The following is a 21382-nucleotide window of genomic DNA, read 5'->3' on the forward strand; positions in this document are numbered from 1 at the left end:
GTACAAAATACGTCTCATGAGTACGTGGCGTATCTTATAAATAAATATTTACTGTATATTGGTCGATAAGTTCGCTATATTACCTGGCAAGGAAGTTTACGTTTAATGGGAAAGGAAAATATACGCTTACTATATCAAAGGAAAATAATATACTTCATGTGTATTCTAGTCACGTTGTTGGAATTATGCACTCAATCGTCTCTTCGCTTCTTTTTAGCCGCTTTTATTCGAAATACATTTCCTTTTTCGTAAACGAAGCCAAGCATTTTTTTTTCTTTTAAATCAGGCAGTTTCGTAAAGCGAATAAACTACTTGGCGCATTCTGCCCGTCAAAGATTTAAATTCACGCGAGTAGGTACACGTTTATCGGGGCGGAAAACGTTTTAACCACCCCGTTTCCGCTCCTCCTCTACATGCAGCCGCTTTCAAATATTCTCTCTCACTTTGTGTTGCAGGCGGTGTCGGAGAGGCTCGAATTGGCACCAGCTGGCGGAAGATCAGAGCCTCAGGTGAGTACCGTGAGAGACTTCGATCTAGCTTTTATTCCCATTTTGAAAACACCGCAAAATTATATACACTTTGCGAAAATTCCTCGCTCTCGCGATCCTCATCTTATATGTATTTTTGCTCAAACAAAACGGTTTCTCATCTATTTAATTAAATTATTGAATGTAGATTGTTTTTAATAAGATTTATTAGAGAGACGCGTATTAAAGATATAGATTATTAATAGAAGATAAAGATAAAGATAAAGATTAACAGAAGATTATAAGAAGTAAATCTCTGTGAACAACATTTTAAATCTTCTCTTATTAGAAAAATGCGCGCCAGTAAAAAGGTGTACCTTTGAAGTGAAGTAGATGTGTGCATGCATGCATGTCGCCGCCTCTGACAATATTCTTGATAATCGTAAACATAAGGGAAAAAAAAATAAAAAAAAGTACATTGGCCGCCGTAATGTTCGTTTGCCGAAAAAACAATGATTGACCTGCCATTAGTTAACTCCAGATATACACACGGGGATCCCAGCGAAACTTTCTCGATTTGGCATTTCTGAAATTGGAAGGGGAGGGGTTTGAGATATTGACGTAAAAAAAGTTTGAGATCTCCTCAGTAGGAAGACGTGTTGACGCGCGGCAATTGTCGCTCAACAACCGAGCAGTGAACAGTTGAAGCATGGAGTCCCCGGGATTGCTTGCAGTTTTGTTAAAAAATTAAAATATCGGATCGCCAAATTTTTTTGTTACTATTTCAAGTATGCCCTTTCAGAATTTTCAAGGATTTTTCAAATCGGTCCACAAACAAAAAAGATACGATTTTTTGAAAAAAAGTGCTAAATCGAGATTTTTTTGCGTTTTTGTACTTTCCTTTTTCTTTGAACCCGTATATCTTGAAGCTCCTTAATTCTATCGACTTTTAAACATTATGGGCTTGTTCCTTGGTCGATTGAAAAAAAAAATTAATTGAAACATGTCCATTTTTACTAGGGTTACAATAATAAATATGGATGGGGTCTCCGAGATCCCAGTGTGTATACGACGTCGTCCAAAAAACAGTGTGTATACCTAGGGTTAAGACAATCGGCTGCCCGAAAAGCGAAACACTTTGATGAAGTTGTTGATTGAGCCAAATGTGTTTCCGCTTGGAGGCTTTAAACGCGTGCCTTTAATGACCGTATCTTTCCTCAACGAAGGTCGCTACCTTGTGCGAACCTGGCGAGGTATACCTTGCTCAGCACATGGGAGAGCAGGGTCGATGGGTATCCTCGACCGACAAGAAGAGCTGCATGACGGACAAGCTGGAGATTCTGGAGTATTGTAAGAAGGTAAGGAAAAAAAAACACAGTCTATAAGATCACGCAACCATTAAATCCCTTTCACACGTATATAATACCGGAGATCGGCGTTAGGCATGTGTATAGTCGATTGCGAGAGTTATATATAGACATTAAAAATAGATCTCTGACATTTTTCTATTCCATCAAACTTTTTAGCTCTCCTCTTAATGCATCCGTTCCTCCGTTCCTTCTACGAGGAACGTGCGTAAATATTTTGCCAGCGAGATCAGCCCGAAGTTCCTAAAAGAAACATTAAGAACGATCCCAACGGCTGTGTCGCGGCCGCTCGGTTACGTAAGATTAGAATCGAAACCCTTCCGACTTAGGAAATTATACGTTGACTTTGATTGCGGTTTCACAAAAAAAAAAAAATCTTACCGGTTTCCGGAAATTGACAGGGATCTCATTTTTAAAATGTTATATCTTTCATCGGTGCGGTCATTTATCGTGATTACACGCATGAGAAATATCAGGTCTTGTCATGTTTTTTCAAGTGTTAAATCAAGTAGCTTGTTTGTAGCTTATTGAGGTTCGATAGTAAGGAAGGATTAATGATGGATAATGACGATGTCGTGCGCGATTTACATTCCGAATCTTTAGTAGAGCACGGTGAGAGGCAGGACTAGCTTATGGATTACTGAATAATGACGTTCTCCGTCCCGCTTATGCCGCACGTTCACGCAATTCACTGTGTGTATGAGACGGTGACAAGTGTGCAGGTTTGCATATGCGTACGTGCCTGTGCTTGCTCATGCACGAGTATACGAAAGGACGGCAAGCTATTGTCGCCTCGTGCGTCGGGTGCCGGCGATCGATAAAAATCACCGTCCCGCTCTCGTTTCGGGAAGCATCGTAATATAAATTATTCTCGAGTCGTTATTTAAATTATTTAAACAAAAGTCAGTGGGGGATCTCGAGACCGAACTCTCGAATCTCCCGTTTTCTCGACCCGACGACTATTTAGAGAGAAAATCGGGCCACTCGCGAACGAATTATTAATTAAGACTGGGCGTGTTATTTCGCGCCCAGCGGTGCTGCCGCTGCCCTGCAGGCAGGGATTAAGTCGTTTATAATCTTCCGGAGCCGCGTAAATCGAATTTTCATCCCTTCGTTGACGCGTTTCAGTCGCGACAAAACACAGAATTACGCGGTTCGTTACCCTTCCCGCCGTTCCACCGTGAAAATAACGTTAATCTTCGCTTCCGATGACTTTATTGCGCACGAGATTGCACGCAGTCCACAATCGTTGCGTCGCGAATTATAACGTGTTTTGCTTAAATTTATTCGCTTTATAATACGTAAATGCTTACTAAGTATGGTATTCGCGTGCCATCTAATCCTCCCTCGCTGGTAACTCGCGAATACCTTCGTTTAATCCTTCGTCGAAAGAGAGAGAGAGATTAAAAGAGAGGAGTTTCCGAAGATCCAGTTATTTGAATCCTCCTTTAAATTGATTACTATACAAAATAAGTCAAGAGAAATTCTTACACATTAAATTTAAATTAAGTTTAGCAAAATTATATACAGCAACACGACTTTTTTTTACTTGTATTCTTTCTATTCTCACAAATAAGACAAAATTTAATAAGCAATTGTTTGATAAAAATTAAATTCTTAATGTTGATTTTCTCTATTTCGAAATCTTCGAAGAATATGTTTTGCATGCGGCTAAATCACCTTATCGATTCGCTGTTGAAACTAACGTCGCACAGCTCGAGTCTTATTAGATTTAATTCGCACATTACGCGAATACTACGTCGCGAAACAGCTCGCTTCAGGTAAGAACGTGGCGTTTTTTGCGGCCTCTTAAACGGAGATTAAGCAGTCGCTCGTTCGCGATAATAATAGGCTCGCCGAGTGTATGCGTGTATGCTCGATAATTACTTCTGAGCGCGCGATTGCAGGCTGGTCGCACCGCCTGCTATAATGCGGTACTTAAGGCGGGCCCCTTAATCCGTGCCTGATTTTTTTTTCTTTTTTTTCTAGGCTTACCCGAAGAGAGACATCACCAACATCGTCGAGTCGTCGCACTACGTCAGGGTGAGCGGATGGTGCAAGCCCGGAAGAACCAAGTGCAAGCTCTCCCGATGGGTCAAACCTTACAGATGTTTGGGTGAGTAGCAATTTTTTTAGTAATTTTCAATTGTTATTTTTGCGCCGGGGTATCGGAAATCTGACATCGTCGCATGCCGAACTCCGTCGGTGGGTCGCTGTCGTCGATGACAAAACTGTTCCCTTCGCGGACAATTAAAGATTGAATCTCTATTGAATTTCAGCGAGTTAAATTTTCCCTGTGTGTAGGCGAGAAAAAAGGTCACACGCCAATTTTCGCGTGTATCCGCCGTATATCGCGATCAATCTCTTTTTGGGTCAGAAATATAAAGCGGTAATCTATCACGGATATCAGTGAGACACGTAAAACCGCGGGCTGTCTGTTACGGGATATCGAAATCAATATAATAATGTAACTGTCAGCATATATGTCAATACCATCGGCGTGGATCTCTGTTTACGACAATGCGGTACGGATCTCAATCTCAATATTCGGCGCATCCATATCGGAGAGCCGGGCTCTCTCTCTCTCTCTGATGGCGGGATACCATACGTTAATATCGGTCTGACAGTCGTAAAAATTCTCGCTAGGCTCGGCGGTAACGTTCGATTCTTGGCTCAGGCTTGAAAATTGCAAGGAGAGGGCCGTCGCGCGCGCGAGTGCCGGCGGACTGGCGGGCATCCCGCCGATCGATCGATAATGCGGCAGCGGCGGCGCGGCCGTGAGAAACGGAAAGAGAGAGATCGATCTCTCCGGCGGGCGGGGATTTAGTTATAAATTTAGCAGGACGCTCGATCTGCTCCGGACGGAAGAATTCAATTTGTAGAGTCAATACGCTGTGTAACGGACAACGCGATATCTGCTGTCGGATTGTCTGCTCGGCTACCTTCCTGATCAGCCTTTTTATCGCGCTGAAGAACGAAAGAAGTATCGCGTACGTGACGTCGCGCAGCAGCGGGATTCAAGGATCGCGCTTTACTTTCCTTTTTTTTCTCTCTTTCCCCTCCTCCCCCGAGTGTATGAGCAATACACTCGGGTTCTCGAAGCAAACTGACAAGCATCTTTCGCGACTGATATCTTTTATTGCAAGCTCGCGCGCTCTTTTTCCACGCGATTGAGCGATTCAGCGCAAGAAAGGCAGGAGGGGAGGGGGGAGAAGGAGGTGGAAGAAGTAGATTTGTAATTTATTAAGTCTATTTTATATACGACGTTAATTAAAATGGACCCTATAAATTATAAACTCTTACCTCGTCCTTGCGCGAAACTCTTCAATTTGCGAGGAATACTTAATTGCGGAATATTCTAAATCGAATAACGCGAGAAGTTTGAAGAGAAACGTAGGAGAAACATGAGGCATTCATTAAGACGAAGGAAGAATTTATTTACCCAGGTATAGTATCTCTCGCTATTACAGAATGTAATACTTCATTTTATTTTAAACGAGCTTTAACGTGATTTTAATTAGAGCCAGTAAACGCAAATACACATTTAATTGGAGATCGAGGGGCTGCAGAACGTAACGATGATTTCTTCTCAAATTTCTTTCGAAAATCTATTCTAAAATTTGTCCTAGAAATCACCATTAAATTCTAATGCGATGCACGTGATGCACTTTACAAGCAACACGATTCAACGTTCGCTCCTTTTTCTACTGTTAAGTACTATTAAAATGAATAATTGTACCAAGACGTGAGTGGAGTAATGACACAAAACACAGCTGCCGTCGGTGATATATTCCCTTGAGTGAGATCCCATAAGTGGACGATACCGGCAGTGGCGGCAATCATTTATTCGTGCACATTCAGCGGGACGAGAGAAACGAGAACTCTGAACCCTATACTCCGTATTACCCGTTTCCAGCGCGTCCGTTAGAGCGACAAGATCCATGTCTCATTTTCTAATCGTGTTAGATAAATGCCATTATTCCGGTATGCTGGTCACGTGTAAATGGTCACGGTCGTTCTCGTAACGTCCCGTGTCTTGAGTTGCGTGTCTCCTACGTCCTACAAAGTTCCATTAACCACTTCCTTGTCGAGCGGCCCCACAAAAAAGAAACTCGACCGTGAAGCGTTAGGTTTTTTACTCTTTAGGTTTTCTTTTTTATCTTCGTATTATAATTGTCTCATTTCAATGGCACTTGAAACGCTTTTTACGAAAATGTACTCGCATTTGTTTACTTTTTTCTTTATACGTAACTCCTGCCTTCGCAGAAGAATGATACACGAATGATACTCACGGGCAAATCAGGCGAGTGGTTAACACCCTCGAAGAGTCTGCGTGACTAGTTCTATTGATCAGCATGCTGGTGAACGTACCGATGCGTCATCCGCTAGACGCGTGTCCGTTCCGCCGTCTCTTCTCCCTCTCCTCTTCCTTTCGCGCGCGCTTCTATCATGAAGGTAGACAGACATTAGAACAAATGCCTATAAGTACCACTGAAAAATTGTCGCTGCTACTTCTTGCATTTCGATATGCTTTTCATGTAAAACATCCGCAAATATCGTAAATGCAGTATGTATATTCGCGTGTATATTCTTACATAATTTGTATATACGTATACGTGTGCACATAAAGTGTCTCGAACATAAATATTTTAGGAGCAGATTCTCCGATAAATCTTTAGGAAAACTTTTAAGAGAGGCCATTACTATGCTGAAACTTTTTAATATTCAACATTGAGCGACTTGATAATTAAACCTGGAATTAAAATTCTGAGAAAGTGCTCTTGAATTTAAATGAACAATACAGTCTCGTTATTTGCTTATATTCTAAAAGCATAGTTCGTAGAAGATGGAAAAAATTTTTCATCTTTAAATTGTTTATTATTTGAAGACTGTTATTGCCTTGACATTTTAGTTTAGGAGAAATCCCCTTCATAGACATAGTCGAAGAATCTTTAAAATTGCAGCTGTGGAAAATTTTTAAGGACCGGGTCGAAGAATCGTTAAAATTGCAATTAGAAATTTTTAAGGGGAGCGAAAGGACTTAATATTTGAAGAATCTGAAAAGTGCAATCATATATAAAATTAAAATATCGAATATACAAGATTTATTTTAGATGAGCATATACATAAAGTGCCACGATTGGAGGGAATCCCTTACACGTTCGCTATTGATTTCAGGCGTTTCATATATCTCGATATATGCGCACAGGTATATAAATAGTCATCGGCAGATTCGTGCCCCGACTACCAATATAATTCGTCGCAATATAATTCGTAGAATTCTCTCTTCGTAGAGCGAGAGAGAGAGAGAGAGAGAGAAAGAGAGAGAGATTGCGCATCGTCAGTCGGAAATAGCGAATAAGAATAAATACTAGCGATGCGCGACCTTTACTGGTTTAATCGAGCCTTTCCTTGAGTTCGAGCCACTGCAATATGTACCGTTTTCTACTTTCAGAGGGACCCTTCCAGAGCGACGCACTTCTCGTGCCGGAGGGCTGTCTCTTTGATCATCTTCATAATCAAACAAAATGCTGGGAGTCTCACAGGTAACGAGCGTATATGCGCGCGCGAATATCGTCTGCGCCAAACGGAATTAATTCTCGAGCGAGCTTAGATCTACAATGTCGCGTTCCGTCAAAGTGATCAAGCGATTCGAAAGAATAGCTTATAAGCGCAGTCCTTTCGTCTCTCCGCGAGCAGACACACTTGTTTGATCACTTTGACATGCACACACAGCAATCATGCAGTTGAATTTACTACTAATTATATTATTATCGAGCTTTCATATAAAATCGGTCTTCTCTCGCTTATGTTTCTTTACGCGTTGTCATAAATTTATTTCAATATTTCCTCGTTCCGTCTTATTACTTTGTTACTCTATCGTACAACTAAGAGCTACACTTAATTACTTCGCGTTAATGAGTGATGACGCAACCTACCTGTTTATCTCATGCGCGTTTATTTTCCACCGTGAAATGAGCCAACGTTGTTATTTTACGTCGGTGAAGATCGGCGCGGATCGTTATCAGGGCCCGTTCATATCGCGTCGCGGTAGATCAGGAGCGCGCGTCCTGGCCCGAGTACCTATATACACGTGACTGCATCAATGTGGATTTCGCGTTTCCAGATGGAATGCCACGGCGGCGGAGACCTGCCGGGAGCGAAACATGAATCTGCGTAGCTTCGCGATGTTGCTGCCGTGCGGCATATCTCTGTTCTCCGGCGTCGAGTTTGTATGCTGCCCGAAACACCTGAAAGGTACGTAACGTACGTACGCTCTGCCTTATCACCATTCATTCGTGTTCTCATTTCACGCGCGCGCGCGAGAAGACACACGGATCTCGTGGATGGGGAGACGTAGGGTGGAGACGCGACGCGACGCGACGCACACGGGGAAACGAGCGAGCCATCGCTCGTATTTTCGTATTCGCGAGAACCGCACCGGCACCGGCACCGGCACGTTCATCTTCATGCATATTCTATCGGTGCGAACGTTTCGCTGCGTCCGCATCTCCATACCATGACATCCTTTCCAGACGCGAGCTCGCGCGAGCTCGGGTGTCTTCTTGGCGCGAGGTCATTTTACTGTAAAGTGGAAATACTTGTGACGATCTTATTTCGAGATTTAACGCGCGAATTCCGCCTGTCTCCGTTAGATACGTTTGAGCTTTTGATGTAACAAAATTAAATTGCATTTAATATAGGTAATAGTTTGCTATATTAAATGCGAACGAACACTTTTGTGAATTTTGAAGAGTCGCATCTTTATAAATCTCTGCTCGATTTGAATGAAGAGTTTAAAAATATGGCATTTATTTTTTTGAAGTAGATTGAAGTAAGATCATCACATACTTCCAATTAATTCTAGTTTATATTCTAGTTTATGTGTACAAATGAACAATGGAATGATGAAACGTTAAAAAATTTCATTGGATTTCAAATTCATCGATCCATATAAACGCATTGGTCTTCGCACTTGCGTTTGTCATTTACTTCGACGATACTATCAAACCCTCTGCTTTGCGTTTACATCAATAAGCTTTTCAACGCTTTTCACATTATTCGATTTTGATTTTGACACCATACTGCAACTATATTTATTTATTATTTCTTCATCTTTCTGTTTTTCATTTTGTTGGGCGAAACGATTAATGGTACGCATGTCTATCAAAAAGTATATCGGAAGGGAGAAGACGGCGAGGCATGAATATTTACGACTCGAATTCGCGGCGTATTTATTGCACGGTGGAAATACCCGGCATTTACGCTGTTCGTTTTCAATCGACTGTTGCAAAGAACAAAGAGAGAGAGAGAGAAAGAATAGCTATAGGAGAGTGCAAAGAGTGTATTAAGCGAGGTGTACCACCTACTTCGCTTCGTCTCCTTCCTCGTTTCCTTCGAGCACCCCGGGTGGCTCGTGCCACCCTTCGCAAGCTCTTTTCTCTCTCCCTCCCTTCCTCCTCTCTCCCCCCCCTCCTCTCTCTCTCCTTCTCCCTCCCTCCGTCTCTCTATATACATACATCTCCCTCTTTCTCTTCCTCTCATCGCAAGCTCTCTTGTCTTCTCTCTCCCTCGTGCAATCAATAATGTTCGCCGCCGACGTTCCCGACGACTGCGCAACGTAACACGCCGTAGCTTTCGGCGTCGCTGCGCAACTTTTCTTTCCTATACATCACGTATATAATGGGGCTCTCGATTAGCTCACACTGGGCTGTCCGTTTTGTCCGCTATGTATACCGTCCGCTTGAATCCTATACTCCATTATTTTCAGCATAGGTAATGTAACTTCGGGGGATGACGTGTCGTCCTGCAGAGGATGAAAAATGCATACGCCGCGCAGCGCGGCGTACGGTAAATAAAACCGGGGTACACGTTTAGGGTATGACCACTAACGTCACGCGGACCAGTTCGGTAATCGATGGATGTGTTTGAATAAAATGTGGAATTTCCGTTCTTGCGAAAATCCGGATTTTAGTAACTTACTCTTACGACAGAATCGAGTTATTAAAGACAAGAAATTGAAGATTTAAATCGCACCCAAAATCCTCTTTCTTGAATAATTTAATGACTCTTATCATTTGCAAAAATGTCGTCGGAGCTTTCGATGAAAGATATCTTTTCGTTTTGAACGTGCTTGTACAATCAAGCGTCTTGTAAAAGCGAACGCGCGCGCGCACGCGACTTACAATTAATGTTTAATGTCTGCCAAAATTAGATACCAACGAGCTTGTTTATTAGAGTGGATGTGAACCTTGGAAATGAATGTTTACATCTTGGAAAAGAGCCTCGGGTGTGAATATTTGAGAAACATGCAACTTTAAGTTCATCGAGAGGGAGTATGCCGGGTATCTCATAACTTTCATTATTGGCTGCACTGATAACATTGAATTTCCGTCATCCTGCATCCCTTTCCATTCAGCACTTCCCCGATCGATCCCGGATAAACCGCGTACTCGCGAGGAATCCATAACTCTCCGTGACGAACAATCGTGACATAAGGCATCCCCGGAGAAACTGCCAACGCGTGCAGTTATCGCGTATCTGCCGTGTGACCCAGATAAAAGGACGACACAGTAGGATATGGTCAGGTGGGGCTTTTGTCTGCCTTTGCAAAAGTCGAGAAGTCGTCTCATCAGAGCACCTATTCTCAACGAATGCGACACATCTCTCGAGAACCCAGTTAGCCAAGATGCTCCACTTCTCCCGAGTAACTCGGCGAAATTAGAATGTCTATGTTGGAAAGATGAGAAAACAAAATACATTCTGCGTAGTTGAAACACATACGAAATTCACGATGGGGCAATTCTCCTCTGATTTTTCATGCTGATTTAAGGGGTTACACCACCTTTGAAGTTTTAGAACGATACCTAAAGTTTGGGATTTTTTTTTGTGAGTAAATGGATAACTTTATTTAAAATCTGTTTAGAGGACATTATTGTACATATATAAGAAACTAAAAAAATATTTTTTTACTTTTCTTATGTCCAAAATGGCGGCGCACTGGCCTACACTTGCAAAATCCTTTTTTTTTATCGGTGTACAGGATTCCAGATACACGGTTTGACCTTGAACAAAACAAAGAATTTTCATTATCTATATATTGAAGATTAAAGAAGTAGGGATTTTTCAAAATATTGATTTTTCTCAAAATGGCAGCTATTTTAAGAAAAACTTGTACTGGCGAAAAATACACATTTTTCGTAAAATAACTATTTTGAGAAAAATCAATATTTTAAAAAACCCCTACGTACATCTGTAGTTTTTAGTACGTAGACAATGAAAATTCTTTGTATTTTATTCAAGGTTAAACTGTGTGCCTACAATCTTGTACATCGATTTCAAAATTCAGAAAAAAGGCATTTGGCAAGTAGGCTAGTGTGCCACCATTTTGAACACTAAAAAATAAAAAATATTTTTTTACTTTATTATATATGTACAACAATGTGCTTAAAGTAATTTTTTAATAAAGTTATCTGTTTACCCAGAAAAAAATCCCAAACTTAGGTATCATTTTAGGGCCTCCAGGATGGTGTAACCCTTTAATTTTACAATGTTGTAATTAATGTCTCGTTTGCTCTGAACGAATTCCTCTGTCTTCCTAATTCTTCCTAATTATCTTTTACAGGATAAATATTCGTCCGTAGACACCGTTTCGCTGTTTATGTCTCTCTTTACGTCGGTGGACTCGGGACTGTCTTCGTCGTCGTGTGAATTGCATCCGTGCAAAATTGTCAATTTATAAGTGCCGTTGTATCACCGTCCCCTTCCGAGTATATCGATAAATAATCAAGCGATCGGTGACACTGGCAGTGTATCACTTGGCGCGCATTGATTTAGATTATGGGCCAGAATTCCGCGGAGCTATCTGCGGCCAGCCCAATCCCGTCCATTTACTATTCAAACAATGGCAGTCGATATACTGGAATGTGCGCGCAGACAGGAATTCCAATAATTGCACCTACCGCGTCACGTACGTACATGTACGTACACGCGACGTGTGTATGCACGCCGGAATCGTTAGCGTTAGAGCGGCGCGAGGGAGGGAGAGAAAAAGGAAGGGCACTTTTGCATAATCAAGGATGAGTGCAGTATCCAGCGGTATTAATTTAAACGATCTTTGCTCTTCCGTTTCTTTACGCTGCAGATATCCCGTGCGCTGCACGCGGCGCACGCTGGAGAGCCTATTTTCAGAATCAATCGTCATCATCATTACGCGCTTTACGCACTTATGTAATACGATAAATCATACTTGAGCGCAGATACACAGCGAGGAATAACATGCGAAACACTTGATCCCTTTGCAGAGAACGTGAAGGTGAAGAAGCCGATCGATCTGCCCATACCGAAGAGCATGGACGACGATCTCGATGAGGACGAGGATGATATCGATGACGAGGATGACCTGGACGGCGACGCTGAGGAAGAAGACAACTCTGACGGAGATCTCGAAGACGTGCTTAGCAATCAACCCGACGAGGACGAGAGCGAGGAGGAGTATGACGACCTCGATGATTACGACACAACTACCAGGTAGTTATAAATAATACAACTATATATTTTTGAGATTAGTCCATACGGCCATTTTAAGAAACATCAATAGAGTTTCGTTGAATCCTTGTTTCTTCTGTCGAATTAAAAATAATTTATAAAAATAATTAAATCTGAATTAATTAAAATTAATTAATGCAAAGCCCAGCATTATTGATATTGGAGTTAAAAATTTATTATAAACTCGTCTCAATTTATTAATTTTAATTATTTAATTTATTAATTAAAATTAGTCGACCGTCGACGACCGTTTCCACGACGGAGAAAACCAAACAGGATGCGACGGCGATGCCGCTGCCGGTTAGCACGAGTACGCAGCAGTCCTCCCAACCGCAGGGCACTCCCGATCCTTATCTGACGCACTTCGATCCGCGGTCCGAGCACCAGAGTTACAAGCAGGCTCAAATGCGACTTGAGGAAGTGCACAAGGAGAAAGTTACGAAAGTAAGTTCGATTAATCGTAGTGAGAAGAGTAAAACGAGGTAACGTTACCTCGTATCGCACCGTACAACTTCATCGTGTAACTTCTATTCAAGGTAATCATATCTTCACTTATTTAGGAGAAAGTAAAGGTATGATTGCGACATTGAGTTGAAAGTTTCTAAAGTTTGCATAATTTGAGAAAAAAAGGTGCGAGAAAAACGCAGCTTTTGGAAGACAAGTATTATCGCGCGGGACATTGGTGTCGAAATCTTTGTGCTACAACGCTTTCAGGTGATGAAGGATTGGAGTGATCTCGAGGAGAGATACCAGGACATCAGAGCCCACGATCCCGTCGCCGCGGACGCTTTCAAACGCTGGATGACGGCGCGATTCCAGGAGACGGTCGCCGCGCTCGAGGAGAGCGGCGCTGCGGAGAAGCATCAGTTAAGCGCGATGCACCAGCAAAGAGTGCAGGTACGTGGAAACGCGTGATATGATACGAATCGTCCTCTTTTTAAAAGTCACCCAACTTTGAAACGTTATGAACTCCAACAAAAAGCGGACGTAAATCGATTTTGATAAGACTTTTTTTGTTATAAATTGGAATTTTACATTAGTTTCTAAATGAAACTTGTGAAGCATTTAAAAAGATGTTCAACAAAGATAAATCTATTTGAGTAATCGGCTATATTGTCTACAATTGTTGTTATCAAATGGCAATAAACACGTGGCGATTTGATATTTTTTCTTTCACAAGAGAATAAATAATTCATGTAAACATTTTAAAACAAGAATTTATCTATGTAATTATTATTGCCAATAGTCTTATTTTTTTTATCGAGTAATCAATAATAATCTCCAATATTCATCGAATGAATTATATCCAATAATAATCATATCCTTTCCTCCGCAGGAGGCGGTTAAGCAGAGGAACGAGGAAGCCATGTCGTGCTACACCGCGGCCCTTAACGAGACGCCGCCAAATGTTAGTTTTGTGTAACATACCTTTGCACAAAGAATACCTTCTTATCTTCCTGCCTAACGATCGATCTATATATGTTCTCTAGATGCACCGTATTCAAAAATGTCTACAAAAGCTGCTCAGAGCTCTTCACAAAGACAGGCACCACACAATAGCCCATTACAAGCATCTCCTCGACAGCAGCTTGGAGCAGGCGCAGCGAGAGAAGCCGGCCACTCTGGAGCATCTGGCGGAAATTGATAGGATTACCAATCAGAGCCTCTTGATGTTGGAACGGTAATGTATACGTCGAACCGTTTATTAATTTTTGCTTTTAACATTCCAAACACGTTGCGGGTCACGCGATACACGTTGCGCGCGAAGCGATAACTGCACGTCCGCGGAAACGATTAGAGACTCATTTTTTCTTTTCTTGTGTTCAGATATCCAGACCTAAGCGCGAAGATCGGCCGTCTCATGGACGATTACGTTTTGGCCCTCAGGAGTAAAGATGAAACTCCGGGATTGCTGTTGGCGATGACGCGCGAAGCGGAGGCAGCTATTCTAGACAAGTATCAGGCCGATGTCGCTAGCAAACAGCAAGGTATTTATGATCAACAAACTCGTTGAGAAAAATGAATTTATACGAGCGAGTCTTGTGTCTTACCTTACTTTGTACTTTACAGAAAAGGAGCATCAGAAGCAGCTCGAGCGAGCGCGCAAGGAGCAGCGTAAGGCGGAGCGCGGCGAGCTACGCACAGAGCAAGAGCAACACGAGGAGAACGACTCGGGACCATCGATCGATACCAAGGATATCCCTCAACAATCGGAGCAACCCGCCGCGGTCGCCGCCATGCATAATGAGGGAGTAGTTAGAGCAGCCCACAGCATGACTCACGATGTTTCTCACTCCGAGCCAGTAAGAAAACTTGCCCCAACTATAAAGCTCATTTATAAGTTATCGTACGAAATCTCGCTTCGTTTTCTTCGTGTTTATTAAATAAAGTTTATCACTTTTATCACACACGCCTATCATTGCTTGACGAAAGTGAAAAAGATGATTGTCTATATATATTTTTCCTCGTTATAATTCGGAAAATTCCGTTAATCTTGCAGGGTTATTCCGTAAGGCGAGAGGTGTATCACAGAGAAAGTCGATCCGTTTATTTCACACTCGCGTTCGCTGGCATAGCACTCATGGCGGCTGCGGTTGTTGGCGTCGCCGTATTCAAGAGGCGCAGCGCGAGAAGCCCTCACAGCCAGGTATTACCATTACGTTGAAGGACACGTCAGTGTCATCGCAGCAATATCTCCAGTGCGCTGCGCTGTCATTAATCAAGTGGTCATTGCGATTTTGTGTAATTCGAACGAAAATGCATGTAACTGAAAAAGATTAATGTGACTACTACTAATAATGCATTAATTGACACGCTATAATTGAGAGAATTAGCAACGTGATAACCATCTCCCGTTTCCTCCCGCAGGGCTTCATCGAGGTCGATCAAGCGGCCACGCCCGAGGAACGACACGTCGCGAATATGCAGATCAACGGTTACGAGAATCCTACATACAAATACTTTGAGGTGAAGGAATAATTCGGCCGCCGCCTCGAGAGGTTTATCACAGATATTTTGATTTCTGAAGCTGGTCGCAACCGCGTATTCGTTCTCGCGTCTTTTCTTCAAGAATCTCATAGTATTTTGTTAGAGTAAGATATATATATAAATAGTATGTATATCTCTAACCCCCGAGATTCTTCCGAAGATCCGGAACCATGCACATCCCGGAAATGCGCAAATTCCGATAGACGCGTTTCCTAATCGGCAAGATCGCAACTTGCGACGAGAGACTACCGCCGTTACGCGTCGCGTCCGCTTGTCGGGCGCACCACGGCCACGTGTCGCGGTGTGTAAATCGATTTCGCGAAGAATTGACAATATATATGTAAAATACAGTTTGTAGCTGGGACACGCTGGATGGGAAACGAAACGGATTCTACGGGAGACAAGATGACGTAGAATTTTCAGCATATATTACCTATGTGCCATACGAACACGAGTATTACACGCTATCTTCGGAAGTATCTCATACACACGTCGTTTTTATTACGTTTGTCATACATATGTCGATAATAAAAACGCAGGAAGGAGCGCTCGTGTTGTAAAAGTAGAAAACGCCGTTTTTAGACGTACCTCGATGTTCCTCCGCCTCTACACGTTATGCACTCGAACCGGAAGCTCCGCGGAACGATGATTGGCGACCGATCGGCGTTCGGTGGCCGGTCGCGCTCGCTCCTCGGGGACGAAACGTTCGGACGATGCTAGAACGCATTTACACGGACGACGTAAGCGTTCAGTGAATGCGTTATCGTTGCGCTCTTTGCTGTATTTTTAGGTTCTGATATTTTCGGAGATAATCAATGGCAATAAGACATAATGCAGCTTAAGTACTAAACACGAAGAAAAAAAAAATACGATAGCGGTCGTAGTAGCTTGTCACTGGGGGAGGGAGGGGAGGGGGGGGGGCAGCATATAGAAGTAAATACTCCGATTAATGGCGTAAATCGTTAACGTTATGCTAAAATAACCGAGCGCGCGAACGAGCTATGCGGCACTCTTAAAATATCAGAACACACATACATACACACACGTACACGCGCCATCTCATCGTTGCACGTTTTCACTCCTCCTATATCTTCGTGATGCAGCTGTTTTATTCCCTCCGTCTCCGTTCGATTCCCACTGCCTGGTTTCTCTCGGTGACCTTTTTCAGTACTTAACGTCTAACTCTTAGATGATAAAGAAACCTTAAGACGTAAGAAAAAAAAAAAACTTAAGAATCATTGACGTATCTCGAGTTAACGGCGATGACGAGGAAGTGAGATGCTCTATCATTCCACGCGAAAGTCCTTTTTTTTTTGTCGAGGTGCTGAGAACGCTAGCATGGAAAATGTTCGGCAGCTTCGTACGATCTCGCCGAGAAACGACGTCCGCGACGTGTCGAACAGGTCAGGTCGACGCTGTCGAGCAAGAGGAACAGTTCAACCGGAGATAATTTTCGAGTGGCATTAGTACCTTCGACTGTTATGTCGAGAAAGAAGGAAAAAGAAAGAAGAAGCAGCGACTGTTGAGATAAGCGTTTTGTTTTCGTTTCCGCGTTTTGCGTTCTCGGGGGAAAAAAAAGGGGGAAAAAGATCGTTCATACAATAACTATCTTAGGATATTACTAATTATATACGACGACGATGATGATATAATATATTACACGTTTAATGCTTATATATTTGTATATGGTCAAACGATAAAAAAAAAAAGGTAGTAGCCAGCACTTTAGCGCCAGGGTCGCGTGGGGAAGCACAGTTCTCTTCTCATTTATCTTGGAATACACGTTATGCGCTTTCGTGAGACTTATTTGTATGAGAAAAAAAGCCTCGGTGACGCTCGCGATGCGATGCGGCGCATGTCGCCGGCTGCGAGAAATACGCTGCCGCGGTCCATAGAACCATTTACCGTCCCTACGGCCATCGGTGGTCGATGGTAGCATTCACAAGCACCACAAAGACCCTAAAGATACCCCCTCTCTCTCTCTATAAGAAAAAAAAACACGTTAAAAAGCGCGCGACGTTTTTACGTCTGGAAGATTAGGATATCTTTCGCCGGCGTCTTTGCTGGAAAAACCTGTTTTTCAGGTGTCTAAGAGATTAGAACGTTTTTTTAGGGTCGTCTTTACGACATCTATCTATGGCGGCGGCGTGTGATAAGAGCACAATCATCGCTATCGTTGGTGCACCGTTAATGCGCCGTTAATACACGCTCAGGTCGGTCGATCACCGACGCGCGTATCAGTACAGCCGGTATAATATAATGTGTTTGAAAGAGACGGGATTTTTTTAGGCTCTCGGCGGCGCGCGATGGTTACTATTATTAACGGTACGGATTTACAATTTAAACGCTAAGGAGTCGCTGTTCTGTCTCTTGTGTGAAATAATAACGCTCCACACGGTCCATGCATGAGTACATACATTCCCAGTTACGTGCTAAGGTGGTTCCCTTCGATTGCGCTCACTTTGCTAGGATCGTATATCGCGCGACACGATATAATCGCCCAGCGAAGAGCGATTGAAATAAAGAAAAAGAAAAAAAGAAAGAGAAGATCCTTTTTAGATATTGTATTCCTAAGCGCACGTGAAGCAGCTGCCTTTCCTATCTATCTAGCGCGAATCTTTCTCTCTCACACACACAAACCGATCGTTTGTCTTCACGCAACTCCGGTGGAAAAGGGTGTCTAATAACTGGCGACAACAGGCAAAACAAACTGGACGCAAGACACAGACACACACATGAAACAACACATCGCTGAATGTTAAAAATATTATTTTAGATATATTGTAAGACGATAGTAATTATACCAGTAAATGTACTATGATTATATGAATAACAGCAAATAGCATCAATGCGTTAACAATAATGATATAAAATGTCTATTATATATGTATATGTATGTGTGTGTGTATGTGTTTAGAATGTATGGGGATAATATATAGAGATATATATATACAAATATATATATATATATATACATATATATATGGATATACACATGCATATACATGTATACATATTAAATTAAACATTATGTACCTATAGCATATATAGTCGTTAAACAACATGGAGACAACATCGCATATAAAGGAAAAGATCTGACCTCGATACGGATTCACAGATGCTGAAGACCTCAAAGCGATTGTAAAGGGACTTATTATTTTTCTAAGGCTCACAAGGGCCAGAGCTGCTCTCGCAAAAAGATAGTTTGCGATCATTATCGATTGGCCTGTATTGAGGATGATTTGTGATCGGCGTGCGTATATACACATGTATACATATATCGTTCGTTAAATTTAAATCGTGTATTAAGTGCAAAGCAAGCAGCGGTATTGAAATTTCGCGTGTGCAAGCACGCAAGTTGATGACTCGCCGATTTTTACCCGAAGAGCGAAAAAAAACGCGCGATTACGCCATACGCAGGCAACAACGGTCCAATGCTCTCCCGATGACTTTTGTAGGAGACGTCGGGGAGGTATCAGTATTAGCCAATAGTCGGAGCATATCATGTTTCGGTGATTCGATTGTAGCGGGAAAAAAAAAGATAGGAGAGAGAGAAAGAGAGAGGGAGAGAAAAGAGAGAAGGCCGGTGTGTGCGCTTCAAGATACTGTGAATTTGCATCGAGCCACCTCCGTACGTATAAGTTTAAGAATTGATTTTTGTAAAGAGGTAATAAGTATATATATATATATATATTATATATATATATTATATCGAGATAACTGAAACTTAGCTTAAAAGCCATGTGAGACGTGAAGGAGAAGAAGAAGAAGAAAAAAAAAAGAGATATACGTCCTTCAAGTCGCAGTCCAGAGATTAGCGAGTCCAGAGATGGAGAAAGAGTATAATAATATGAGACTAAAAACTGGACTTTATTTTTACAGTTTTTTCGGTGTCTCCTCGCGTCATCCTCTCTCGTCTTCGGACGGTTTATCGAGCAGCACGATTACGTGTCCTCGCACTATTATCTTCGATTCTGTGAAAACGTCATGTTCGTTGACCTTTGCGCGACGCAACGGCTCGATTAGACTTCGGGTTCCGTTTCCACGGATCGGAAATCCACAATCGCGAATCCGATATTTAGCTTCCGTTATCGAAAGATAAGTTAATCGCGAAATAAAATTACGTTCATTTTATATTATCATTAATGACACAGCCGTATGATGATATAGACGAAGACAGTGCGTGGCGCAAGGGCAACTAATCGTGCCCCCGTTACGTTCTTATCGTAGCGTATCGAAAATTCCGAACTCTGACGAATGTATCATTACGCGCGAAAGATTTCGCCTTATCTTTCTGTGAACAATGGCAATCTGTTGGCGAGAATCATTTGATCACATGTAGCGAGACCAAATCAATTAAAAACTAGGCAGCTATGATCGTTCTGTGAGAGTATTTGCAATTTGTTAGAATTTCAATCATATTACATCGAGAATTTACAAAAAAAAAAAAAAAACAATTTTGCACTTCTTTTAAATGCATGGAATAATTGGAATCGTACATATGCACGTGTAATAAATATGTAAATGTTCTTCAGATATGTAACGTCAAGTGTTTTAGACATGCATAATGTCTGCACGCGCGCGTGCAGCGGACAGACCTTTCGAGAAATCGAATGATCCAGGAATGAAACGAGTTTCTGTAATTCGTTTTTTATTTTAGATACTATTTTATACCGCGTCGAAGTGCGTCTCGCAATTCCGGGCTTAATTCGTTTCTGTATGGCGAATCCCTTCGAGATTTTTCTTTCGTCTCTCTCTTTTTATTATTATATTGACAAGTGCCGTTGGTTTGCTGTTGTTCACGAGAGACACAAGGGGGGCAGTGTCGAAAGACTTTAAAAAAAAAAAAGCAAACTCTCCTCGTCCCTCTTTCTCCTTCGCAGGTATTTCTCCTCGCCGCTCACAAGTTTTAACGCATTATTACACCCCGTGAAAAGAACGTATTGTGTTTGTGGATATATGTAATTTTACTTATCAATAAATAAATTATAAAGAATCTCGCCCGATTGCGTGTTTTATTGCAGTCTCATCAAGTCGCGGTGAGTAACGCGATAAACGTATATAAAAGCGAGTCGTAAATTGAACATCTTTTAATGAGCTCCTTACACAACATCTCCGGTATCTATATTAAATATTGTTTGTCTATGTAGAGCTAGTTATTACTGAATTTTATTGTAGTTGTATTTTTTTTTTTTTTTTTACCGGAAAGCTTTACGTATAACGATCATGACATTATATATTAAGACTACATTCTAAAATTTCCTCGAAAGCAACGTTTTGGAATGTAGCCTAAAAATTGCTCGCGCGCGCGTACGTATATTATTATATAATTATATATAATTTCTGTATGACATGATTATGTTATTTAATACTATAATATAATTATGTTATCTCCCTTATCAGTTACAACTGCTATTTATACGTATTACTCATTCGCAAAAGAAAATAATGAGCTATAATAACACAACTTGTAATGTTATGGCTCATTACAGCCTGTAATGTCACAGCTTGTTTATATAACAATTTAGAATGCTACATTCATTTTTTTGCAGATGAATGTATAGTCCATCCTGTAAGCAAAATGTTAACAATATTGTTTATTAATTCGAACAGGATTGTGTGACAGAGTAACATCAACTGTGTCCACAAACTCGTGCTCTGCCAGCAGAATTTTAGCCGATGTAATATGAGATCATTGACATAATACATGCAGGAACCTGTTACATATTTCGTAATTACACACATTTAAATGGAATTATTCAGCTTAAAATAGTTATATATACGAAATTGCAGATCTGTCAATCATATTTCGCTAACAGATTCTATTGTACTTCTAAAATTTCAGCCGATAGAATTTCCAGTGGAAATCGGACGGATTTTAAAATCTATTCTCAGCAGATTTTGATTTAAATTAATCCGAGTGTACTCGTATTATCGTGAATAATTGTGCAATTTTCTGAAGTCCAAAGTCACGGAGCAGGAAGTCGCACATTAATTTTTTTCCAAATCGAA

The 21382-nt window shown here is 41.6% G+C and overlaps 1 protein-coding gene across 3 annotated transcripts in view; it reads left to right on the plus strand.

Moving 5' to 3' along the window:
• LOC105452411 (beta-amyloid-like protein) overlaps positions 1-18227 on the plus strand; it is a 49572-nt gene extending 31345 nt beyond the window's left edge. The window contains exons 2-15 of one of the 3 annotated variants that reach the window (XM_011693471.1): positions 456-509; positions 1694-1825; positions 3824-3950; positions 7290-7380; positions 7962-8092; positions 12139-12364; positions 12616-12826; positions 13097-13279; positions 13719-13790; positions 13873-14063; positions 14210-14370; positions 14453-14685; positions 14883-15029; positions 15251-18227. In XM_011693471.1, the coding sequence (XP_011691773.1) occupies positions 456-509; positions 1694-1825; positions 3824-3950; positions 7290-7380; positions 7962-8092; positions 12139-12364; positions 12616-12826; positions 13097-13279; positions 13719-13790; positions 13873-14063; positions 14210-14370; positions 14453-14685; positions 14883-15029; positions 15251-15361 (2070 nt within the window). In that variant the 3' untranslated portion in view covers positions 15362-18227. The remainder of the gene's footprint in view (positions 1-455; positions 510-1693; positions 1826-3823; positions 3951-7289; positions 7381-7961; positions 8093-12138; positions 12365-12615; positions 12827-13096; positions 13280-13718; positions 13791-13872; positions 14064-14209; positions 14371-14452; positions 14686-14882; positions 15030-15250) is intronic. The other 2 variants (XM_011693473.1, XM_011693472.1) reach the window with 2 other exon arrangements.
• The last annotated feature ends 3155 nt before the right edge of the window (positions 18228-21382 follow it).

The sequence above is a fragment of the Wasmannia auropunctata genome, unplaced genomic scaffold, assembly GCF_000956235.1.
Source record: "Wasmannia auropunctata unplaced genomic scaffold, wasmannia.A_1.0 LD336032.1, whole genome shotgun sequence".
Lineage (NCBI taxonomy): Eukaryota > Metazoa > Arthropoda > Insecta > Hymenoptera > Formicidae > Wasmannia > Wasmannia auropunctata.